The sequence below is a fragment of the Lethenteron reissneri genome, chromosome 24 (assembly GCF_015708825.2).
Source record: "Lethenteron reissneri isolate LAM-NWPU_2019-01 chromosome 24, ASM1570882v1, whole genome shotgun sequence".
NCBI lineage: Eukaryota > Metazoa > Chordata > Hyperoartia > Petromyzontiformes > Petromyzontidae > Lethenteron > Lethenteron reissneri.
The window spans coordinates 6,259,320-6,286,142 of NC_083802.1; the positions used below are offsets into that span (position 1 = coordinate 6,259,320).

General features: G+C 46.4%; 1 protein-coding gene across 3 annotated transcripts; it reads left to right on the forward strand.

Moving 5' to 3' along the window:
* LOC133346462 (carbonic anhydrase 14-like) lies at positions 1-26,823 on the forward strand. Of its 3 annotated transcripts, none has more exons than XR_009755566.1 (13): positions 1-369; positions 2,571-2,600; positions 5,456-5,632; positions 8,064-8,212; positions 10,158-10,253; positions 10,858-10,924; positions 11,663-11,820; positions 13,531-13,687; positions 15,945-16,142; positions 17,443-17,643; positions 20,706-20,849; positions 22,419-22,503; positions 24,805-24,831. XR_009755566.1 is itself a non-coding variant. In XM_061558045.1 (13 exons), exons 1-13 carry the CDS (start codon positions 249-251, stop codon positions 24,869-24,871), a joined length of 1,533 nt encoding a protein of 510 aa, XP_061414029.1. In that variant the 5' UTR covers positions 2-248; the 3' UTR covers positions 24,872-26,823. The 3 variants fall into 3 exon arrangements, 2 of the variants coding, with proteins under 2 accessions (XP_061414030.1, XP_061414029.1); XM_061558045.1 differs by having other exon boundaries at positions 2-369; positions 20,706-20,732; positions 24,805-26,823; XM_061558046.1 differs by lacking the exon at positions 15,945-16,142 and having other exon boundaries at positions 20,706-20,732; positions 24,805-26,823.

Here is a 26,823-nt window from a genome sequence, read left to right on the forward strand (position 1 = left end):
GGGGAGGGGGGGAATCTTTATCTTTGGTGTGGCGTTTAAAGAGCGTGCGTGTTGCCGGCGGGCTCGGGGAGCGCAGCAGTAGCTCCTGTTGCTCCTGCTACAGCTGCTGATACAGCTGCTGCTGCTACAGCTACAGCAGCTCCTGCTACAGCTGCTACAGCTGATACAGCTGCTGTTGCTACAGCTACAGCAGCTCCTACTACTGCAGCTACAGCTGCTACAGCTGCTGCTGCTACAGCTGCTGCCGAATGCTGCTGCTGCTGCCCGTGGCGAGCAAGGTGGTGCTGATGCGGCTGTGGCTGCTGCCGCTGCTGCTGCTGGTGGCGGCGGTGGCTCCGCTCAGCCTCGCTGCGCACGGCAGCGATAACGGTGATGATGATGGTGATGATGATGGTGGTGATGATGATGGTGATGATGATGGTGGTGATGATGATGATGACGATGATGGTGGTGATGATGGTGATGATGATGATGGTGATGATGATGGTGATGATGATGGTGGTGATGATGGTGGTGATGGTGGTAATGATGGTGATGATGGTGATGATGATGGTGGTAATGATGGTGATGATGGTGGTGATGATGGTGATGATGATAATGGTGATGATGATGATGACGGTGATGATGATGGTGATGATGGTGATGATGATGATGGTGGTGATGATGGTGATGATGATGATGGTGGTGATGATGATGGTGGTGATGATGGTGATGATGATGATAATGGTGGTGATGATGGTGATGATGGTGATGATGGTGATGATGATAATGGTGGTGATGATGATGGTGATGATGATGATAGTGATGATGATGATAATGGTGGTGATGGTGATGATGATGGTGGTGATGATGGTGATGATGATAATGGTGGTGATGATGATGGTGATGATGGTGATGATGGTGATGGTGGTGATGATGATGGTGATGATGATGATGGTGATGATGATGATGATGGTGGTGATGATGATGGTGATGATGATAATGGTGGTGATGATGATGGTGATGATGATGATGGTGATGATGATGATGATGGTGGTGATGGTGATGATGATGATGATAGTGGTGATGATGATGGTGATGATGGTGATGATGGTGGTGATGGTGATGTGATGATGGTGATGTGATGGTGGTGATGATGGTGATGATGATGGTGATGATGATGATGGTGATGATGGTGGTGATGATGATGATGATGATAATGGTGATGATGATGGTGATGATGATGGTGATGATGATGATGGTGATGATGATGGTGATGATGATGGTGATGATGATGGTGATGATGATGGTGATGATGGTGGTGATGATGGTGATGATGATGGTGATGATGATGGTGGTGGTGATGATGGTGATGATGATGGGGTTGATGATGATGGTGGTGATGATGATGATAGTGATGATGGTGATGATGATGGTGATGATGATGGTGGTAGTGATGATGATGGTGGTGATGATGGTGATGATGATGGTGATGATGATAACGGTGATGATGATGGTGGTGATGATGATGATGGTGATGATGATGGTGGTGATGATGATAACGGTGATGATGATGGTGGTGATGATGATGGTGATGATGATAACGGTGATGATGATGGTGGTGATGATGATGATGGTGATGATGATGGTGGTGATGATGATAACGGTGATGATGATGATGGTGATGATGATGGTGGTGATGATGATAACGGTGATGATGATGGTGATGATGGTGATGATGATGGTGGTGATGATGATGGTGATGATGGTGATGATGATGGTGTGAACGCGTCGCTCGCTCGTCAACATCGCTTCACGCACGTCGCTGTCGGCACTTTGAGCGCTGCTCTCGTTCTCTCTCTCGCGCTGTCTGTGGCCGTGCTTGTGCATGTTACTTGCTGTTTGTGTGTCTGCGTGCCGTTTAGCCGATTGCACCGCTGCACACGTCCTTTTGGAACTGTGATTATGAGTTTGCGTGGAGATACTCATTTGTTTTAATCTGTGTGCGCGGTCGCGTGAGCTTTTTAAAAAATATATATCTTTGGTTGCATGTGTTAGCTAATGTGTGTAGTTGCATGAGTTAGTTAATGTGTGTGTCGGGTCAGTGTGGGGAGCGGTAGTGTAGTCGTTAGCGCGCTGCGCTACAAACCCGGCGACCCAGGTTCAATTCCCGCTCCACGGCCACCACCGGTGATGATTATGTGAACCCTGTCTTGGGCCTCCTTTAGGTCGACTCAGCCTCAAATGAGTACCTAGTGCGTTGTGCAAACATCGCCGCAAGGGAGATAAAGACATCCGGGCGTTCCCGGCCTTCATAGGTGCTCGCTAACAGCACTTTCCCCAAAAGTCTGTTCAGGCCAATATGGGTACCCGTTGCGGTGTGTACATATTCTGTGTGTGTACATGTCAGTGTACATGTCAGTGTACATGTCAGTGTACACGTCAGTGTACATGTCAGTGTACATGTCAGTGTACATGTCAGTGTACATGTCAGCATTGGGGAGCAATGGAAGGCGGGCAGCATCAGCCCCAACAGTCTGTTATGTGTGAGAGCTTCGTCTTTGACATGGCCTGCATCTGTCTTCTCTAAGGATCGTCGAGCGAGCACTGGACACACCGCGGTATGTGACATTGCACGACACGACGCTACTTTCAACAAGTGTGTGTGTGTACACGTTTTCCCGTGCAGCAATAACCACATTGCTGCGTTATCAAGCCAAGCGTGAATGCACCGCTGCACGATACGAGTGGCACTGATAAGGCAATTCGGGGCGTTTGTGTGAATGTTTGCACGCAGGTAGTTTCCACGTGGTCCACTGGGTTCTTATCCCCAGCCTGACGCATGCTCATGCTGAAATGCTTTGTAGAACAACACGCGTGATGCAGCGCACGTGCTGTTTTTAGTTACTTGCAATTATGCATCAAATGCCGTCTGTGGCCTTTATTATTTGTAACTGTGGGTCACTATTGAAAGAGTGGAAAATAATAAAATGAAGCTGCGTGAGATCCCACCAAGACACCCATCTCTTTCGCGAGGGAGACACTTTGTGTCAAGCCAACAAATTGCCGTTATGTTGGAGAAACGGGCATCTGCCGTTAGAGTGTGGACTTTCCGCCACCGACTCACGAGCCACCAACAGCTCCCGAGTGACAGGGCAGGGATTGTTTGAACAGTGAGACATCGCCTCATGCACGGATGTGTACACTGCATACACTGTGTATATATATTTACATTTCGTAACGAAAACCCAACACCAACACTTCAATGTTGAACTCTCCTCCATTCAAGTTAAGACCAATACAAATATAAGAATAGGTTTTACCCTTTATGGCAATGAAACTGGTGTTAAGATGTTCAAACACCAAACGGATAAGAGGTTCATATTATTGGTTCTTTCGGTAAAGTCACGTAGAAGGGAAATAATAAAATAAAATAAAACATATAAACCAATTAACAATATTTTATTATTTCCCTTCTACGTGACTTTACCAAAAGAACAAAGGACATGAATCCCTGCAGTCACGAAAGCTTTAAATCAAAATTTAAGGATAAGAGGTTTTTTGGGTTGGATCACGTAAATACGCGATCTATTTACGAGATCGAACACAAAAAAACCTCTTATGGATGGTATTGGTCGCGAAAGCTACGTGTTAAACTGACCAAATGGATACCTTTCGCGAGGAATGAATTCTGCATTAACCAAACGTACTTGTGTTGAACATGCAAACAAACACGCTCTGATTACGTATGCATCGTCTTTGAAACTGATTGGCCTACACCAGAGACAGCAGCCTTCTTAATGACCTCGTCTCACCAGTGTCAGATCAGGGAACGCCAAAAGACGAACAGTACAACGACAATGCAAGTATCAGATCATTTATAGCTCGAGGTGAGCAGCTATATCATGGGACCTTTTCGCCAATACGAAAGGATAAAAAAGAACATCGGTTTTACCCTCTCCGACAATAACAATATTCACATTCATAAAACAGGTGTTAAGATGTTTAAACGCCAACTAGATACCTTTCGCGAGCAATCAAGTCTGTGTTATTGCCAACAAGGGTAAAACCTATTCTCACTTTTCATCATTTGATATGGGGCAACAACAACAAAAAGGTCCCATGATATAAAGTCAAGATCGCATACAAATGTCAAAATCTGCGGTTGGCTGCCTCTGCGTGGTCTAAACTGCCTTAGGGCGTCGACAGTGAACGCGGTCAGGCGAGCACCGCAAAAAATCCTTGGAAACAAAAGTCCCCGAATTATGGGGATGAAGTCCACCGATGCTGACTCATGTCCATTGAGGCGGCCAGGAGCCCCGGGCTCACATTGATGTTAACCTGACCACGCTTGTGTGCCCCGAACACACACGGGTAGAAAGCAGTTGTCGTTGGGTTTCTTTTTAGCCGAACCAGTGAGGCTCTCTCTCTCTCTCTGTGGTTGAGATCCCTGTCCTTCGTTGCGCAAATCTTGCTTTGCGTTTTCGTTTAGAGTAGTCGACACCGCGGAACTGTGAGGTGTATGGCCGAGAATAAATAACATTTTTGAAAGCGAGGGAGTTGACTGGGCTCAACATGCACACCGGTTGAGTAAACTTGGCACATGGGCTAAAGGTCACTTTGCGGTAAACTTTTGGTTATTTATACATCTCATCGAGCTGCACTACAATAAAAAAAACACACAATTCCGCATCCATGAGCCACGTTGCAGAGACTTTTTCGAGAGGTAATGCATCTCGATCGACCAGCATTCACTAATTTTCAGAGGGGGGGGGGGGGCAACTTTCGCCGGTAAGACATCAGTGTGAGGGCTGCCACACATTTGAAACCGTTGGGGTTAGACAGCAAGACGATGGGGGGGGGGGGGTGGTGTTTTCACTCGTTGTCAGAGGTCGCAACCGGGTACCCAATACCCGTACCCTACCCGATACCCGGCTACCCGTACCCGGCCGGGTACGGGTAGCCGTTTGCGACCCTGGTGCAGCCGGGTATGGGTAGGCCGTGAGTCACTGGTGAGTAACCGTTTGCCACTCATTTCGGGTAGGGTACGGGTAGGGAACGGGTACCCGTATACCAATTTGCGACCCTGGTGCGGCCGGGTACGGGTAAGGAATCAAAACCCGTGTGCGACCTCTGCTCGTTGTGTATTGTCGAGGGCCGCACGGCGGGGGCTGAACTAAAGGCCACCAGGGGGCGCCAGTGGGCCGCGGGCCTTGCAATGAAGCACACTGCAAGAGACTAACGCTTTGTTAAACTAGGGCCGATGAACTGTGTACACATCTTCTTGGTTCTTTCGGTAAAGTCACGTAGAAGGGAAATAATAAAAATAAAACATAAAAATACAATTCTCACGACGTTTCGGCCACAACGCAAGCAGCCGTCCTCAGGTGACTTTACCGAAAGAACCAAGAAGATTAATCCCTGCAGTCACGAAAGCTTGAAATCGAAACGTGTACAAATGGTCGATGTTCCGCAGGTGATGGCGGTCAGGCGACGTGGCCCACCACGATTCCACAGTGTGGAGGCTCCTCCCAGTCTCCTGTCAACATCGACAGTCGATTGGCCAACGCGGACAACACCCTGCAGCCCATCGTTCTCCACGGATTTGAAAGTCTCAGTGCCGCCTACAGGATGAGAAACAATGGACACACGGGTATGGCGAACGCCAAACCGGTCGACGCATTTATCATGTTTTGCAGCTGGGTAGTGGTATTGGTAGGGCCCTTGTTCGCTCAAGGATTCAAGTTGTAAATCTCAATTGTAGATTGATGGTCATTCTCTCAGAGTAACACAAAACAAAACGGGTACCGAATTCTGCACGAGATTATTTCACACCTTGAGAAAGACCTGGACGTAACATTGACCAAGGGAGTAACATTTACACACGAAACACATCACACCCAGAACGTAAACATTTGCAATACAGGGCAGCCACAGTTTAATAGTTTACAGATGCCCTTGAAGCCAGACCTTTGCCCGTGTAGCTCAGGAGATGGCTGGGCTGCTGTATGGGTAAAGGTTTGTTGATCTCATAGCAAAAGGTTATGTATCAATGCTTTTCTGCCAGTTAGTTGTACAATATTTGATGTCCATTTATCACGTTTTGGGACAGTTAACAGTGGTTGTCCTAGTACAGATCACCACCATCAACATACTGAATTTCATCAGCTGGTTCAGGGTCCATTTAACGATATGCACACTTCCCACTTCTTTGAGCAGGGAAAAATGAAACTCAATTACAAATTTCAGGCTATAATTTTGGCATGGAGGTCATGGAAATTACAAATTTGATTCAAGCGCATGGAAGTTTGGAAACGGCCTTTGGACATTAGATTAGGAACGTCCAGGTTTGGACTGGGGCAAAATAAACAGCCCTGGCAACCACGAGCATAGGGCCTGCGAAAAGAGTGTGATAGTGGCACAGAGGTAGAGACACGCTTACAAAATAACCACCACACTTCCTTAATTTATTCTCAAAAATGCTGTACATCAGAAAGGGGCACCGCCAACCTTATTCTTACTGTCAAGTTCACGAAATATGGCCGTGTCGAATAGTAGCCTGTTTAATGATAATTGCATCTGTACTTACTCACAGATGCCTCACTGGGTGTTCACTCTTTTCAGGAGTGTCCTATTTGAGATATTTGGAAAACTATATTTGGAAAGTTTATGTGATTCTCTGAGGATATCCACACATCCTCGCAGCGGCTTTTGGCTGGCCATCGAACAGAGACGGTCACTGCATCGCACGCTCTCAGATGCGCTTCTGCTCTTCCTTCCTATATTAGGACGCCACTGGAGCTATTCACTTTTAAATCTAGATTGAAAACTAATTTATTTAGAACTGATTTTTGTGTTTAGTTTGTTGTCCTTCCCCCGCACCTCTGATTAGCACGGTTGACTACGTACAGTGCGAAAGAAGTTCAACATACATACATGTAGAGAAGTTCAACTTCTAGTAATAGGTTTTTACCCTTTTAACTGGTACAAAATCTGACACCTTTATACAAGGCATCATGTTTGCAATAACCTCAACACAAGAAGTCAAAATGCAAACAAAAAGAAACAACTCTGATGATGATAATGATATGCACTGTCCTTTGTACCAGTTAAAAGGGTAAAAACCTATTACTATATTTTGCCACTGGTAAAGGAGATCTCAAAGTTCAACTTCCATACACTATACACACACGAGCGATTGACGTTCACACTCTGTGGATAGATAGCCAGCAAGTCATTGCAATGCAGCTGGGTATGAAATGCATACCCCGTCTCAACCTGTGTGTTCAACCAACCCCATGTCCAAGTCGCTGGATCACAAGCTGCGCCTTTGAATGCAGCGGTGTTGCACCGTATGTCCCCCCCCCCCCATCAAAGCAAGAATTGTCGATTGGGGTCACCTGTTCCAGCTCATAGCAAGGAGGGCAGCCACCTGGCCGAGCGGTAGCACATTTACCACTTGTTGCTGAGGTTCACAGTATGAAGCCAGCAGCTCTCCTGGTTGGGTGCATTAACAGTGGATGTTAAAGATCCTGCAATGTTATACTGTGTGCCAGAATCAGCCTCCAAATTTGAATTATTACGTGCAAATTTCTTAATCGGGTTAAACCACGTAACATCGTCCCCCCCTTTCTGGCAGACTATCCATCTGTAAAAAAAAAAAGATTGAGCTTTCGGAATAAACTTGCACTCTAATGACGGCGAGAATACCGCATGCACTAAATTATCGTTGCGTTAAACCCTTTCCCGTTCCGAGACGTCTGCAAGTTGCATGGTGGGTATCCCGTTCACCGCTGGATCTCAGAACGCGGAAGCGGTTCGCGTTAATTTTATTTAGAGAGGCGTAGCGCCGTTGTTCTTAAAGACATTGTACTCTCTGCAGAAAACCAAAGCGACACGACCGCACTCTACAAAAGCGGCCGCCAAACTGTAGCACACACCCTCCTGCATGGCCTTGTGGGAGCCTCGGTTCCGATGACGTTTCATTTTCGTTTTTCTGTCGGTTGCGACGTACGTCATCGGAACGGGAAAGGGTCAGAAAACAGATACTGTGGGCATTGGCTGCTCTCGTCGTGTTCCCACAGTCAAGGTGTACTTGCCCGAGTCGATGAGCGTCACCACCGGGCTCCCGTCCGAGCACACGGCCGCCCAGCTCCACCTGCACTGGGGCGCGCGCGACGAGGAGCCTGGCGGCTCGGAGCACACGGTGGACGGGAAGCGTTATGACGCCGAGGTGGGCGCAAGGAAAACCACGTCGCGCGATCTTGCGCAGCGTTTGTGGGCAATAACACGGGCGGGAACCTCCGTCCTGTGCTTTCGCCTCCAAATAAAAAGCGTTTCAGTTCTTTGACCTTACTGGCTTTCCAGAAGCAATATTGCCCAGCGAGCATTTATTTCAGAAAGCACACTCTTGATTTGTTCCAACCTCCTGAGTCTCATCAGCAGTCCAGGCTTGTTAACTAAGTGCTGTTCGGTTGCCAGATATTATTGGTAAGAGCACAGTCTCAACGACAGGGGCCTGTTCAAGAGGTGGGAGTATGTGAACCGTTAATCATTAACAGGGGTATCTCAAGGGCAAAGCTTAAGGGACCGAGGCAAAGGAAACTGCAGAATGAAAAATGTTCATATCTGTAGTGGAAATGTAACATCATCACCACCACTAGCAAATGTCTCATTTCCATGGCACGTTAAATGTGCACCTTACCATGCTGTTCCTGGGCTGTCTCCATCCTGTGGAATCCACACGATTGAAATAGGCGACGGCGTAACGATACCCTGCACGCAATTGTCAGTCGACTTGTATCTGGAACAACCTTTAAACCAGCCACCACGTCATGAGATCAACATGGCGATTAGACCGTGCCATGAGATGCATACACATATTAACTCAGCAGTGTAGAGCTGTATTAATCAAGCAAATAATTGCATGAAGTATGAATTGCCTTCATAAAAAACAAGGTTATGTTGCTATTAAAACTTTTCCAATTGAAAAGCAGCCAAATAAATTAAAGGGTTATCCAAAACTTGGTGATAAAAAACTGCACTAAAAGTATTTTTCCTTGCAAGGCAATGCTATTGTTACCATGTTACATTGACCCCCCCTCCCAATGATGCCGTTACGTGCAACATATTGAAATTTTACATGCCACATTGCACGTGACATCCCATCATGTGACTTGGATCATTAAACGTATTGATAATTCAACACTTCTCATGACAAATGCAAGTTGAAAAGCATTACAGAACCCATGCATACACACGGTGTCCTCCTTGTTTAAACCAAGGGCCGGTTACAATTGAAAAGCCAAGTGCCTCTCTGCTCTAGGCAGAATGAACTGGCACGCAATTCTATTGGCAGCCCTAAGCCAGCATTTAAAATTCCACATTCCTCTTTTCTCTGGTGTGGGTCACTCTTCCCATAGAACAACCACTGATGACATACTATTACTATTTACTATATTTATTTTACCAGGTAAGGCCAACTCTACCCACTAAGCTATACATAGCTCTTTTTCAGAAGTGACCTGGCCACAAATGATTGCTCAACAAAGTGGCTTATCATGTCTAAATGCATGTTTCTAAATGTGGAGGGAAAAATCCACGTGACCACGGGGAGAACGTGCAAACTCCAAATATACGGGCATCAAGGTCGGAATTGAACCCACGACCTCCTGTATACCAGGTGAGGTAGTTAGCATCTGATACAGTCACATCTCTGAAACGTATTTATATCTGTACAGCTGGTTTAAGTCAAACCGGCAAAGAGAATGGGACTTTTTGCAGGTGGTTGGATCTGGTACAAATTATTGTTTTGGCTGTGCCAACTACAGAACTTTTAGGCAGACTCCCTACTTAGCCTTTCATGGACACCCTAATAACAACTACGGTCCCCTGGACGTTGTGACCCTCGTGACCCCTACTATGGCTCGTGGAGAAACGAGCCATGGTAGGGTCACGAGGTTTAGAGTAGAAAGCGCTTCGACGCGTCTTCCTAGCCTTTCATGGACACCCTAATAACAACTACGGTCCCCTGGACGTTGTGACCCTCGTGACCCCTACTATGGCTCGTGGAGAAACGAGCCATGGTAGGGTCACGAGGTTTAGAGTAGAAAGCGCTTCGACGCGTCTTCCCTTGCCTGCTCACTGATGAAACACACACACACGTGGTCCCGTTGCAGATGCACGTGGTACTTTACAACTCGGAGAGCTATGCGAGTGTGGCCGAGGCTTTGGGAAAGCCCCAAGGGCTGGCTGTGCTTGGTGTCCTGCTCCAGGTAACGCTATCAGTAATACCAACACCACTGCTATCATCTTTACCACCTACCACCACCACCAAAAACAAAGACCCCCCCCCGTATAAACTGAACAGACTGTCAGGGCAAGTGCTGTTATCGAGTAGCACCTTATAAAGGCCGACACGTCACTAGTACAGCACACCGGTGTGTTGGAGAGCCAAGCAAGAACATTTACCATCTGAGTACGACGTTTGGCCAGTAATTACAACTAGCTTCGTCAGGCGACAGCCAGATTTTAACCACATTATCACCATCATGGATGATATTGGTCTTGAGAGCCAACGTCTTATACTAGTGACGAATTGGCATGTTCAGTTTACGTGACAACCCTTACTAGTTGGCTGTGTCGGGTGGTGGCGGGTTTAACGACACATATTTACGTGATTTAACCCAAAAAAACTCTATTATGAGCAACACATGTTATGAATTGATAACCGGGTTCCTTAGCCATTCGACGGTGTTGCTCGTGACCTGATGATTTGCTTCGGTGCCACCGACTCGATGGTGTTGGCGAGCGGCAGGTGACGATACTTGAACGCGCAATTTTACCGCGAGCGATAAACATTTGCCGTTGTGTGAACAGGTCGGCTCACAGGAGCACCCAGCCTTCCAGAAGATTGTCGATGGACTTAGAAATATCAAGTACAGCAGTGAGTTCTAGTGGATGTTGTCTTGAGAAGCGCCCTGTGGAACACACCCGTGGGTCTCTGCAGGCCAACTTCCCCTCCTCGATTCTCTCTGCCTTATGGACAGTTTCTTCGCCGCCCATCCTTTCCAATCTTGCGCTTACATCTTAATGTATCCATACAGTCTCTTCATCAGCCGAGCTATTGCTGTAGTTGTCTTCCTTTTTCTACCTATTGGGTTTTTTAAATTGTATTTTATAGTGTCCGTTAAATAGCTAGCTGGTTCAGTGGTAGAGGGAGTGGCTCGCAATCGACAGGTTGCGATTTCAAATCCTTGGTTGAGGGTTGACTCAGCCCATCGTCCATCTGGGATAGGTAAAATGAGTACCACTTTATGGGGGAGTCAACAGCGGTTGTCTTGTGCTATTGATCACTCGCTCCCGCCACAGGAATGTGACATTTCCACCACTGGCTCTGGGCCCCCGATGGTGATTAACGCTTTCCTGCTACTCACTTGAGCAGTGTGGCACCTTGTATTTGCTGCTGATGAGATTTGTGTTTTTGTGCACAAACAACATACGCGCGTTTTTTAGTTCTCAAAGCAGTTGCCGAGGCCCCGCACATAAAGCGGCAACCAGCAAACTACACCAACTAAGTGTTTTGTTATTGTTGTTTTTGTTTAACGGATTAAGAGTTCAATGTCTTGAATTAAGTGGGGTTCTGAGAACTCGCGGGAAACCGCGTGCTTTCCCGTGCGAGCAGATCAGGCTACAGACGTGGGCCCCTTCGAGGTGCGGTCGCTGCTGCCCCCCGACCTGGGACGATACTTTCGCTACGACGGCTCCCTCACGACGCCTCCTTGCACCGAGGGCGTCAGCTGGATCGTCTTCAACCAGACCGTCAGAGTCGGCGTCCAGCAGGTCCGCCGCACACTCACGGCCATCGCGGCCACCGCGGTGAAGAGTCAGGTCACCGCATCATGTCGGAGTGGATTAACCCGAAAGGCTAATCAGGCCCGTCGGCCCTCGTACTTTGTGAGCGTGTGGAATTTTTCTTCAGAAAGCCCTTACTGAAGTCTCATTTATTGTATTTTTAAAGTGTCCCATATTTAGACTGTTCGATCAATTCCTTCGTATGCTTTGCTGGAGTACTCGGAGAAATCCCCACGTGTTAAAAGGAACAAATGCCCAAAGTATGGGCATAAAGAGTATTTGGCTGCTACAAATTTCCACGTGACGATAAGCCACTTCATCGAGCTATCATTTGTGGCCAGGTCGTTTCTAAAAAAAGAGCGATATGGCTCAGTGGGCCTTACCTGGTAAAATGAGAATAAAACCTAGTTTAGTTTATTAGATCAAGATCCCATCAGCTGTACTACCACCTCCTTGCCAGTGCATAGCTAAGCAGGCTGGAAGTGCCAGGCCCTTGATGACATCCGCACGATCCATCAACCCCACATCGAGTAAGCGGTGCACCTCCCATACAGAGCGAGTTATCTTTCTCCACCAAAGCCACTTTCCTGCCAGGGTGGTTTTACTAGGAACTGGCAGTGATCAACCATTAATGACTAGAATCGACGACGGCTGACTGGAACCGATGGAGACGTCTCTGTGGCACGCAATCGGCCAGTAAGGCTGAACAAGCAGCGGTGGCTGTGCGTGCCTTTAATCGAGCAATGTGGCGGCAATGAGAGTTGGTGGATAGCACAAACTCCCTTTCTGTGGGTGTCGAGGTGCCATTCCCTGGCTCACCGGGAGAAAGCAGAACAGCAAGTGGACAAATCGGTAGCTGTTTCCATCTGTACGGGGATTTATCGTTCCGACCTCGTGCACGTGGCTTTTATCCGGGTTCTCTGGTTTCCTCCCACTTATATAAACACTCATCATGAAATTTGTCTGAAAACCCAATGCAGGACCCTCCTGAAAGAAGAGTCAAATGACTCAGTGTGGCTCTGCTGGATGAATAAGTAAAATTAAATTAAAGGTTGTACCACATATTGTTGGGCACGATATGTGTGTGTGCGTGTTGTTACACATGAGGTCTATCTAGTACACCGAACAATCTTATAAACACATCAGAGAGCTGTTCAGTAGGGCTGAACGATTTTAACAGATATTGCGACTGCAATTTAATTTGCGATTATATTTTTTTAAAGTCAAGCTTCAGTTCAATATTCACTGTGTAATAGATTTAAAACATGTGATGGAGCATTACCACATGATACCATCAAAATATGAACTGCTCTACAGTATATATTCTAATGCAAGGATGAGAACTTAAAATATATTAATTGCCTCCAACATGTATTTATAAAAAAAAGAAATATTGAAATAGAACAATCAAACATAGAACAATTGTTAAGTTAAATAAATAACGTTATTATAATAATACTAAAAATAAACCAATTACAATTAGAAAGTAAAAGGACTTTTCAAATCGCAAAAAATCGCAGCCTTTGCGATTTGCTAAACGCATTGTTTCAAATTGTGATTTCTATTTGAAATTGATTAATCGTTCAACCCTACTCTACAGCACAACCAAAGGTGAGGCTGTGACTCGACTGACCGACTGAGTCTGCAATGGAATTACTGTTGGCTCTGGGTTTGCTCTGTCGCCGTGCCCTGACCCAGCTGGAGGCCCTCCAAACGGGCATAATGAGCACCCAGCAGAACGACACCCAGCCGGAGCTCCTGGACGCCAACTACCGCCTGCCACAGGCGCTCAACAGGCGATCCGTGCGCGCCTCGTTCACAACGTCCATCGCCGTGCGCGGCAAGCCGGGCACAGGTGAGCGTGTGTACGTGTGTGTGTGCGTGTGTGTACGTGTGCGTACGGAGCGGTGGTGCAGCGGTTAGCGCGCTGCGCTATGAACCTGGCGACCCGGGTTCGATTCCCGCTCACGGCTAACACCAGTGACGATTATCTGAACCGGTCCTGGGCCTCCCCTAGGTCGACTCAGCCTTAAATGAGTACCTGGTGCGGTGTGTAAACATCGCCACTGGGGAGACAAAGGCGGTCGGGCGTGGTGCTGGCCACCCACCCCCTCGTGTACCGTTCCGGCCTTCATAGGTGCTTGCTAACAGCACTTGCCCCTACAGTCTGTTAAGGCTATACGGGGGATCTTTGATCTTTGTACGGAGCGGTGGTGCAGCGGTTAGCGCTGCGCTGTGCTACAAACCCGGTGACCCGAGTTCGATTCCCGCTCACGCCCAACACCAGCGTCGTTATTTGAACCGGTCCTGGGCCTCCCCTAGGTCGACTCAGCCTCAAATTAGTACCTGGTGTGGTGTGTAAACATCGCCATTAGGAAGACAAAGGCGGTCGGGCGTGGTGCTGGCCACACCACTCTCTCATGTACCGTTCCGGCCTTCACAGGTGCTCGGGAGCAGCACTTGCCCCAACAGTCTGTTAAGGCTATATGGGGGATCTTTGTCTTTGTGCGTGTGCGACGAAGCGAGCATTTGGATGTGATGACACGTTCTCATGTCAAGTACACCTACAGTTGACACCATCTGCTTGTGACGTCCTGACGGACCAGAGTTTGTGAAAGATAAATGCTTCAGATCCTTCTGGTGAAAATGCATGCCGATGCATCACTTTCATTTGAAGGCAACCAAACGGGGTGCTTTGTTGAAACGTCAAAAGAAAATGATGTTATCTAGAGTATTTATAACATTATTGGTGGCATTTCTATTTTCCAGCCTGCTGGCACTTGTGGTGTGAGCACTTCAATCACCCTGAGCCAATGGTGGACTCACACATTCCAATGATAGAGCCAATTTATATGAGAGTCAATTTGACAACATCTAAGCAGTTGCATTAGTATTACTATTATTGTTGTTGTTGTTTGGTTAAATACTGCAGTGGGCAATGCCCCTACCGTTGGGCCAGGTTTCAAAGAATCGACATTTCAATTCTCTGCCTCTGGGTCTGTGATTTCTACAAAAAATTACTACAATGTGGGCATTGCAGGTCCTTGAACACAATTCTCAAGGGTAGGATATTGTTTGCAGGTTTCATAGCTCCTCGCTGCTACAGCTCAAGCATGGACTATTTATAACCACATAAAAATAACAACTTAACACTTTAAAATAAAATGCATTAAAATAACTACAGTTCCCATAAGTCACAATCATATGTTTCCTTTCCTGTGCTGTACCAAAGTGACAACACGAATTGCAGTTATTCCAGCCATTTGACGGTGTTACTGACAAGTCAAAGCCAACATTCAAAGTACAGGCGAAGCTGGATATATGCACATCTCTTGGGAGCAAGTCAGGTTGTGCTTATATCCAAAGTATGCCTGCATCAGAAGTTGCAGTCGCCTTCCGCCAATACAAGTGTAATGTAAGGGTGTTTTACTTATGTCAGATAAAAGGTGTGCTCAAAAAACCGTTTCCATCTCGCAGCTTACGCAAGTCTGAACCCTTGTTATCACACACTCGTGTGAGTCCAGTCCATCACGAATGCGCCCTGCTGATCACACAGGGTAAGCTATTCGGAGTAACAAAACTCTGTTAAGTCTGTTGCCAAACTGGCTCAGACTCAAGGACGGATCCCGAATATCTGCCACCGGTAACCGGGTCCCGGTCCTCGGGCGAGAGACCCCGGCAACAGCTTGGGGTTGACCTTCATGCAGCAGTGAGATGGTCATGGCTGTCATACATCGCGCGCTTTCAGATGCGCTTCTGTGGCCGTCTGTAACGCTCTTCCTTCCGTTATTAGGAAGTCTAAAGAGCTATGCACTTTTAATCTTAGATTGAACACTCGTTTATTTCGATTTAAAGCTTTCGTGACTGCAGGGATTCATCTTCTTGGTTCTTTCGGTAAAGTCACGTCGAAGGGAAATAATAAAATAAGAAAAATAAAGCATAATATTTTTATTATTTTATTATTTCCCTTCTACTCGTTTATTTAGAACTGCTTTTGTGTTTAGATTGTTGTCCTTCCCCCGCACCTCCGATTAGCACGCTTGGCTACGTTTGCTGCGAAAAAAGTTCAACACGCATGCATGATTGACGGTGACGATGACGCTGATGCCCAGACGGAGCCGCTCCGTGCCAGCAGCCGCTGGAGCGCGGCGGCGAGCGTGGTGAGCGACGCTGGGGGTTCGACGGCGCGAGGGGCGTGTGCGTGCCCTTCCTGCGCGAGGGCCAGGCCGGCAACGCCAACAGCTTCCCCGACGTGGTGGCGTGCTCACGCTCATGCCTGCCCAATGGAGCCACGCTATTCCCCGAGAGAGGTGGCGCGTGCGCGTGATTTTTCTGCGCTAAGCGGTAGGTTAGCGCGCTGCGCGAGTTTGATTCCCGCTGACGGCCAACACCGGTGACGATTGTTTGAACTAGGCCGGGGCCTCCCCTAGGTCGACTCAGCCTCAAATGAGTACCCGGCGCAGTGTGTAAACGTCACCACTAGGGAGACTAATAATGACGTGGTATCCCAATCGCACGATCGGCGTCACATCACGAGACGAACAACACATTGGGATCTTTCGCAGAGCAGTGGAAACCCTTGGTGGCAGAGAACGGCCCACGGAAGCGGATTTCACAGAGTGACCTCTGAGGTCCCCGCAGCTGACCTCTGGCCCACACCGAGCAGGGCAGCACCTCCCCTTGCGTTCTGCGTTATGAGGCTAATCTTCGTTGCACGACGAGTCAGATCGATAAATGTCAAAGCTGGAAATTAGTCAAATCCAGAGCTCCCGTAAACAGATACAGACAATTGTGTTTTACAGTTGTAAACTTCGAAGCAAACGTTTGCTGTAGAATCTGCATTTAATTTCCATTTTGGCTATCAGCAGTGGTGCTGCTGGGCCATTTGGGGCCTTAAGGATAAATTCATTTGGGGGCCATATTTTTTTCTGTAAAATCCGAGTAATATGACAGATGAGATGTCAACAATAGGTCCAGATGTAGTGAGGTGAGAGATATGTAGATCAAAGCACAGGTATAGTGAGATGAGAGCAGAGAGGTGCAGACGATATACGCTATGTATATGAGAGAGATTAATTGGCTTTTTATTTTAATTAGCGCATGTTTTTATAATTGTAATTTGTGTTGATATATGGATGCACACCTGTATATATTTTTTTATGAATCCGCGGTCCCTTGAGCTGTTTGGGGCCCTAAACGTATGCTTGGTTTGCTTACACTTTGTATGTACGTTGAACTTATTTCGCACCGTACATAGCTAACCGCAATGAGCCATGACGGAGAGTGAATTTCATTTGGTGTTTCGTCTGGAGGTCTCGAGCAGTGATCAGACAGACCCAGGTGTTATGTGTGCAGCAGTAAATACATTAGTACGCAGGACTAGGTGTTTTACAAAATAGTTAGTAAAGATTGTTTTATTGCCAAAATGAAGTAAAATTCAGTCCATTGACCAATGAGCTCTCTCAATTAATATAACCAAAACACAATTGTTTAATCGGGGAATACACTGAACAAGACAATTTGTTAAGTACATGTGTATTTAGTTAAGTATACTGTACAGTAAAACTTATTTTTCTAAATTGGATTATTTGCGATTTTATATACACACAGACCTGGCGTGCAAGCTGCCTGCCGATTCGGGGCCTTGCCAGGAGGCCACCTACCGGATCCATTTCAACGCCAGCAATGGGCTCTGCGAGTCCTTCCCGTACTCGGGCTGCGGTGGCAATGGCAACTCGTTCCCCAGCACGCAGGCATGCCAACGCCTATGCGGCGCCCGGTCCATCACGCGCCAATCCTCAAACAATGCCGGTCAGTCCGTCTGTGCTCTAGCTCAGGGGTGGGAAAGCTTTTTCAAAGAATAAAATAAATTTTTTTAAATTGTATTTGTCTTTGACAAAAAATGCTCGAGAGCCGCATGTGATGCGGAGCTACTTGTACACACACACACACAACTAGAGCAGCAGGTATACGGCAGATGACAAACACATTCTGACTTAAACAAACTAAATAGGTGATGGAATAAACTGAGGCTATTTAACGTCCCCCCCCCCCTTAGTTATTCTTTAACAATACAGTTTGACAGTTGTACATTTTGTTGTCACCAAGACATTCCACGGTGACCCATTCCCTACCATATTCAATCAGATATTTGACGTTAAATTATGTCTTAAGATTTGAGAATGTTATTAATGTTTCCAAGCTAATGTTACATTTAGACTCACGGAACGAACCCAACGCAACAAATCGGAGTGAATATACACGATGACAATTTCAACCCGTGTCACATCTAAACACTGCCGGCGCTCACGACGATCGACAAACCTTTGCCTGTTGAACACACAGTCGGCCTTCGTGACCAATATCATCCACAATAGAGCTTTTTTTGGGTTAGATCGTGTAAATATGTAAATGTGTCGTTAAAACCCGCTACAGCCAACTAGTAAGGGTTGTCACGTAAACAGAACGTGCCAATTCGTCACTAGTACAGCACACCGGTGTGTTGGAGAGGAAATACACAAAATTTACAACCAGCTTCATCAGGCGAGAGACAGGTTTGGCTATTAAGCTAGTTGTAATTCCTGGCGAAACGTCGTACTCAGATTGTAAATGTTGTGGCTTGGCTCTCGTTCTGTTTACGTGACAACCCTTACTAGTTGGCTGTGTCGGGTGGTGGTGGGTTTTAACGATACATTTATATATTTACGCGATCTTACCCAAAAAAAACCTCTTACAAGCCTTTTCCCCGCGCGAAACAATTGAAACGAGACGGTAAAATCTCGGCAAAAAAGAAATCCCCTTCTCGCAGCACATCGCAGAAATCGCAACCGGGTACCCGATACCCGTACCCTACCCGATACCCGGGTAGCCGTTTGCGACCCTGGTGCGGCCGGGTACGGGTAGGCCGTGAATGACTGGTGAGTAACCGTTTGTCACTCATTTCGGGTAGGGTACGGGTAGGGAACGGGTACCCGTACCCGGCCGGCTACGGGTACGGGTACCCATTTGCGACCCTGGTGCGGCCGGGTACGAGTAAGGAATCAAAACCCGTTTGCGACCTCTGGCACATCGTGACTCCGAATCGTGACAATTCATCACAGCGCTGGTCGGACGAGCACGAGCCCCATCCATCGACTGCAGCGCGCGCGGGCATGGTGAATGACTGTCAATGTACGGCAGCGTTTCTCGGATGAGCAACCAGTCAGTTATGTTGAGCGCGGTTATGATTTGCTTTGCTCAGTCGGTGTTAGCCGCTGCGGGTGGTGACACGTTTCTTTCTTCGTTCCTGTTGCTCCGTGCCCCGTGGACCGTTCCCGTTCCGTTGCAATGTGCACTCGTGCCGACTTTATCGAGGGCAATATTGGCACGTAAAATGAAGATTTATTGATTGATTGATTTAAAAGAGACCCGCCAATGTTAATCGTCAACACCTGCCCACTTTTAGCATCCATAAAAGCAACAATAAAATTGTAAATCCTTTCACTGCTCGAGCTAAGCTGATTCTCTTGCCTCAAGGCAAAGTAATTTGTTTCTGTTCTTCAACGCTACACTATCTGTAAATCTGAGAGTAAATGGTCTTTCAAAACGAGGCATTTCCATAAAGACTAGCAGCTGCTTCATGTAGTCCTGGGCATTAACACAAACACATTTCAGACTATCTCAGACATTGCACATAAGATTGTCGACGATGTTTCCATCTATGTCCATATTCGGATCATTCTGTTTTGCAATTGCAAACTCTGAACCAAACATTTGGCGTATTATCTGCATATAAGTTCTGATGTGGATTTAATTTAGAAATGTGCAACTGAATTCGTTACTTTGTCCAGCATATTCACTTCTGAAGCTTGGCTAAAGAAAGTTATAAGACGCGGGTGGTTTGGGATACACGATCTGAACAATTTATACCTTCAGTAATATTAAGGTCAAGATCAACACGATTCTTGCAAACCAACGCTGCCGATGTTGATATTAGTACATGAATGAATCAATCAATCAATATCACCTGTGGAGGAAGAACAGAAATAAAATTTTCATCAGCTGTGCAAGCAATGGTGGAGCCAGGATTTTCAAGTAGGGGGGGGGGCAACCCCTCCAGCAATGAAACATGATAGAGGAGTTGTTAGTAAGTAAGGACTTGTCCCTTGCTTTTATTTCGACGCATGTGCGGCGATGGCGCAGACATCGATCGAGGGTCGAATTCGAACCGCGTTGTGTGATCGGCATCGCGCTCGCTGAAGGTGTTTGCCTTCAGGGAAGTGACTCAGAATTGCGCACAATTCTGTGAGTCACTTATAACTGCTTTGCCGTTACGTATTGCCAATTACGGAATCAGACTATTGTCCTATCATCTCATAGAGTCCCTGGCACGTAATAATATGCTACACAGTGGCAGTGGGGGTGGCAAAATGCCGATGTATTACTAATAAACCCCAATGATCCGATCTAAATTAGAGATTTCGACTTAGCGTTACCTCTGGGGAGACAAAGGTGGTCGGGCGTGGTGCTGGCCACCCACCGCCTCGCATACTGTGCCAGCCTTCATAGGTGCTCGCTAACAGCACTTGCCCCAACAGCCTGTTAAGGCTACACGGGGGAGCTTTTGTCTTTGTCTTTTTTTTGCCAACCATTCGCGACTGGGCTGGCATCCAGCTTTAATCATGGGCGGCTGCCTTGAATCAACCCAGCATCTCAGCAGTGCCAAACCCTGATGCTCTGAACCCTGAGCCATCCGACTGCCTCTGTATTTTTTTTTTATAACTTTTAATTGTACTCGAGCGGGAGAGTATACTTCGTTATTGCCGTCATTGCTGTGTATCAGCCGCCGTGAAAGGTCGACGGTGATGTGCTCTGTTTTCCTGTCATCCCCGCAGCTTCCGAACCAGCGTGCGAATGTGCGGGTGAGTGACGTGGACATCCGCTCGCATTACCTTGGCAGCTTGGTGGCATTCATCCAAAGCGCGAGCACTCTTAGAGTTAACACCTCCACGCCAACGTATTTGTTGGAAGCGTTAAAGGTAGATTACAGTCACTCTACTAAGCTACTTCATATAATTTTTTATGAGCTCCGAGTGAGAACTTAAACAATGACAACCAAGTAAATTTTGATACTACCCAGAGGCTGGAAAGTTCCTACCCCCTCTCATCACCATGAACAATGCCTTCCTTCAAAAACTATAAACAGTATATACATTAGGCTCGCAGTTTGGACAATAGTCCCCATTCAAAGCTGCGACGGGGCCATTGCCTGATACTTTAAGCTACGACTGTAAATGTATATTTTTCAGTTAAAATAAAGCCTTAACAACAGTGTCAAATCTTCTTGGTTCTTTCGGTAAAGTCACGTAGAAGGGAAATAATAAAATAATAAAAATAAAACATAATAAAATACAATTCTCACGACGTTTCGGCCACAACGCAAGCAGCCGTCCTCAGGTGAAGAACAGGTCTGTCGGAAAGACAGCGTCAAATTTGGACTTAAAACTTTCGTGACTGCAGGAATTAATATTCTATGGTTCTTTCGGTAAAGTAACGTAGATAGGAAAAATAATAAGAAAAAATAAAGTGATTAAAAATATCATACTCTTTGGTTCTTTCAGTAAAGTCACGTAGGTATAAAATAAAATAAATCACGACCTTTCGGGCGCAACACAAGCGTCCATCATCAAGTGGGAAAGTATGGTCTGCTGCTGAGGCAGACACTTTATTTTATTTTTTTCTATCTACTTGACTTTACCGAAAGAACCATAGACTAACAATATGTCACACTGTGATTTGCCCCATGTAATTGTCCCATGTAATTAGTGCCTCGAATAGAATACAATTCGGACACGGTTTACTTGTGACCCATTTAATACAACAAAACCCCTGCAGTGTAATGCAGGCAGGTGTCGGTTCAAGTGTTGGTGTCGGGGTACAATAGCATGGTCGCTTTCCAACACTCAGGCTGTGTAGCCAAGGGCGATGTTTTCAGCGCCTCCTGCGATCACACGTTCACTGAGACACGTCCCAACAACTCTCCTTCTTATCGCCAGACTACTCACGGCATGGGGCTGCTGTAGCAATCATCTCATAGGGTAATCGCACTCCAATGTGTTTATATGCATCTGTGTCAATATACGTAAATGTGCTTCATTGTGAATGCTGTTTTACTTTTTTATTCAAATAATAGATGGGAATTTTTTTTTGTCTAAATTAGTGTCTGGAAGTGCAGCAGTGACAGACAGTGGTGAGTTCACTGCACTATGAGCCCAGCCACCTGAGTTCGAATCTCAGGCATGGCTAATACCCGTTCTGGGAACCCCTCCCTCTTTCACCAACCCGCACTTACCAGAGTGGTGAAGTATGGTCAAACAACTCCCCTTAGACCCACGCAGCATAGGGAGGCCTTCATCTAGTGGAAGACTGACACATTGCAAAAAATATTATTTGAGTATTTCATGTTTTGGCAGAGACAACATTTACTCTTCATCCCCAAATGCTTTGCCATTTGGTTCTTGAAGGGCTGAAAGAATATCGGACGCCAGCACGAAAACGCACGCAAGATGCACCGTCTCGATGTCTCCCTCCCTCCTTCCCTCGCTCAGGAAACACAACGGCGATCATTCTGGGGCTGCTTCTCGCCGTGACGGTGTTGACTTTCTTCATCTACTTCTACCGCCAGCAAAAGAGGTGTGGCTCGTCACAGAATGCGCGCAACGCGGGTACCCCTCTTGATGCCATCTCAGAAAAATGCAGAAATGTATCCACTTAGGCAACTGGAACTAAACTGAACTGGTGGGCTTAAGGCTCCTGTATTTATACTACTATTTATATTACTGGAAAGTTCTATAATGTTCTAGAAGTTATTCCAAGTTTACTCAGCACTGAATATATCTGGAATGTTCTGGAAAATAGGTAAATGTCAAAATATTACTGTCCTGGTCACAAAAGCAAAGTTTGTGGGGAATAATAGCCAAATTCTGTACTTTTGAGGCATAAGCAATTAGGAAATAACACTTACTACCCAGGAACATTTTTTTTTGTTACACAGTGTTTTTAGCCCAAGTATCCAAATAATATACATCGACAATCATATTTATTTATTTTTCTTGCATACCTGCCGCTCTTAACTGTTCGACAGTCACGTGTAAAAGCATTTGCGAAATAAATAAATTGCTCGCTAAAAAAATGTAAACAGAAATGCTGCCATAGTGCGATGGTCGGAACCACGGGGACTTGCGATCCAGATGTCGCCGGTTCGACCTCCTGGCAGCAGTTGAAATGACGGACAAAGTTCCCTCTCCGCCTCTGTCCACGCAACGGTATAAATGGTTACACCACAGTTGGTCAATCGGTAGGTCTTGCGCGATGGGATAAATTGTTGGTACAGTACCTCCAACTCTTACAAGCCTTCAGGCCGATGTGGAAGAGTAGGCCGAGCAGGGCTCAGCAACCAACATAACAGGATGAGAATGATTTTTTCCGAATTCGGTAAAAAAACGTACCATTTCAAGATCTGCAATGCTTGCGAATACAAAACGGTGATCCTGTATAAACGACTGTCACGAAGCGGTCCTTAAAGAGCCGCATGGCGTATTCATCCTGAACATGTGCGCATGGACAAAACCACACGATTTCGGAGCCTGACTATTCGGCTGTGGTTACACGTCATTCACAGTCAGTCCTATTGGCAGGTCGGATGGTGGCGGAAAGTGTGGGTACTCCTATCTCTTTCAAGATGTCTGGCCAGCATGCAAGAGTCAGGCCGAATATCTTCTAGAGGGAGAGCACCAGAGCAACCTTCCGTCAGCAGTGGCTTGAGCAAGCAATTGCAGAGCTGCACCTTTACCTTTAAACAAACGACACAACTATTGGGCGTAAGCTGAGGGCAGCTGAGCTTTTTTTATCTGCGGCGCTTGACAATAAACCACTCGGCCGCATTGGACGAGAAGGCTGCTGTTGGGAGGGGGGGGTGGGAAGAAAATGCAGCCGCTTCAGGCTGACGGCTAAAGATTGCCTTGAAATGTATCCGGCACGTAGCACCTGCTCGGACCTTGTGGCGGTGTCACATGGCACGACGACAATAAGGGCCTTGTTCCGGAGGTCATGTCCGTCCATGGGAAAACGTGCTCAGCCTTTGTTGCGAGAGGCTTTCGGCGGCCCAAGTGTTGTCTTTCAATTGAGGGGAAATTTTGCCTGCAATAAAGCAGCACCCAATGCTTCGTGCTGAACTCGGGTTCAAAGTGAAAGGAGCCAGTGCATAAATCCTTTTTGTACAAGCACGGTTTTGTCTCATTCGATCCGTTTACATCATTGTCTCTGTCCGCAATCAAGTCGTTGAGGTGGTGCTCATCCCCATCGGCAAACCTGAGCCAGTGCTAGGGAATTCCACATCCCGATGGTGGGCGTCAGTCTGCCCACAATGTAACTCGTGTTTGATGTTGCACAACATCGAAGTCGTTGAATTGACCACGGAGCTATAATAGGTTGAGTCAAACCCCCAACTGGGAGTGGAACTCACACATTTTTGTTTAAATTTTGAATCCAGCACAATAACCTCAGGGAATGCTGCCATAGCTTCATGGTTAGCATGCTGGACTTACAATCCGGAGGTCACCGGTTAAATCTCCCAACGCAGCAATTACAACAATGGGGCAAGTTTATGTACTCCCTCCCACTTCAAAAGTATAAATGGGAAAACTGATGTTCGTCAATCGGCAAGTTACGTGTGATGGGGGTGAAGTGTGGCTATTCCTACCTCTTCCGAGACATCTATCCAGCATGGAAGAGGAGCTTCCTCTAGTGGAGGCCCTTCCTCTAGCAGAGGAGTGAGTAAGGTTCGTACAGGGCTGCATATTTAACTTTTACGCTCTCCCCAGTGCCATAGCGGCGACGACGACGATGATGATGATATTCTTGACTGTAAATATATATTGTGTGACTTTGTATTCCTGTATACGGAGGGTTGAGTGTCTCCGGTGTGTTTGGCAGGAAACAGAAGGCAGCCACGGAAAACGCAGCCATGTACACACCGGCTACGACCAAGGAAACCATCTGAACTTGCCAGAAGTCCCCTCCAGTTGTCAGAAACACGGCTCTAGATCTCCTCATTAGTGCGTTGTGGAGTATCTGCTGCCCTCTTTATGCAGCAGGAAACGGTTGAGTGTCTCTACTGAATTAATGGAGCGATGTGGTCGTATTTTTCGTTGCCGTTAATTGAATGTATGAGATGTGGTGAAGGGACCTTATGTCTTCGCAGCCTTGATGTTATCGTTGTGACGCGATCGACCGAGTGACAACGTTTATGAATCTTCTTGGTTCTTTCGGTAAAGTCACGTATGTTTTATTTTTATTATTTTATTACTTCCCTTCTACGTGACTTTACCGAAAGAACCAAGAAGATGAATCCCTGCAGTCACGAAAGCTTTAAATGTTTTATTTTTATTATTTTATTACTTCCCTTCTACGTGACTTTACCGAAAGAACCAAGAAGATGAATCCCTGCAGTCACGAACGCTTTAAATCGAAATTTAACGTTTATGAAGCCCAATTAGACAAGTTGTCACTAAGGTTTCCCATTCACACTCACGGATTTGCCATTTCCTAAACACAAAAGTTGTCTAATTGCAATAACTGTCGTGCAACTGTGTTCACACTTTTATAGGGGAAAAAATCATGGCGCCGTATGCACGAAACCAAGGCCAAAACTACTTCATTATTCACGGCTCATTCTATGATTTATTTTGTTTTACCAGAACAGACTATTCCAATAATTGCAGATTACTTATATCCTTGAAATAATTCAGCCTTATGATAAACACATATCATTAACAACGGATTCTACACACTGAATATGTTTACAAATCTACATCATGGGACCTCCTTTGCCAGTACCAAAATATGATAATAGGGTTTTCCCCTTTTATCTGGCAACAAAACAGGTGTTAAGTTGTTAAAACACCAAACTGAAACCTTTTGCAAGGAATCATGTCTGTATTAACCACAATACTTGCGGTCCAAATGCAATCAAAAACATACTCTGATAATATATGCATTGTCCTTGAAACTGATTGGTACGCCGTGCGCAAACGACAACGCCGAACCATTGCTTGAGTCGAGGCGTGCTGACGGATAATGTGCTGGCAATATAAACTCATCACCCCGTAACCTCTGAGCAGGCGAGACGTCGCTGCGATCGTCATCAAGCAGCACAAGCGGCAGCAAGGACGTGTGGCGCGTGCGTGCGCATCGGGGGAGTTCAAGTTTATGCACGAGTGGGGACGGGGGGGGGGGGAACGCCTTTTTGTTAGATGAGCCACTTGCAAATGAAGTGCTGTATATTCGCCAAACGAAGTCAGTGTCTCCCCAACTCCTCCTGTGGCAGTGCTCATCTCTTGAAGCCCCCCCTCCCCCCCCCCCCGGAGCTCGTGGTGGAAATTCCACATTGCGATGGTGGGGACCAGTCCATCCAAGGGAAAACTAAAGTTGATTTCCCACAAAATGGTACTTATTTCTCACGGAAATGATGTTGGGCGAAGCTGACCTCTGGCTGAGATTTTGAACTCGCAGCTTTCTGACTGTTCAAGTAAATTTTGTCGAACCAGCTCTCAGACTGAGATACTCGGTTGGTCGCATTTTCACGAGTCACCTGGGTCGCCAAAACGACAAAGGCAAAAGAAATAAAATCTAAATATTTACATCAGGACAAAGACAGCCGACTGTGATTAGGGTTTTCTATCCCAGCTCCATTCAGCCAATATAATTGCAAATAACGCCCCATATGTATTGTCGTTGATGATGCCTTGAAATCAAAACATGGCTACCAAATGCCAATGCCAATTTTTACACCTTCGCATATACTGTAAACCATTGATTATTTTTTCTATTGGGATATTGTTTTTTATAGGATAGTCATTGATACGTGCATAAATTTAAATTCTAAATTTCAATGTACGGTGGTGAATGTTAATTGTGATGTCAATACTGAAATTATATTTGCCATGAGAAGTG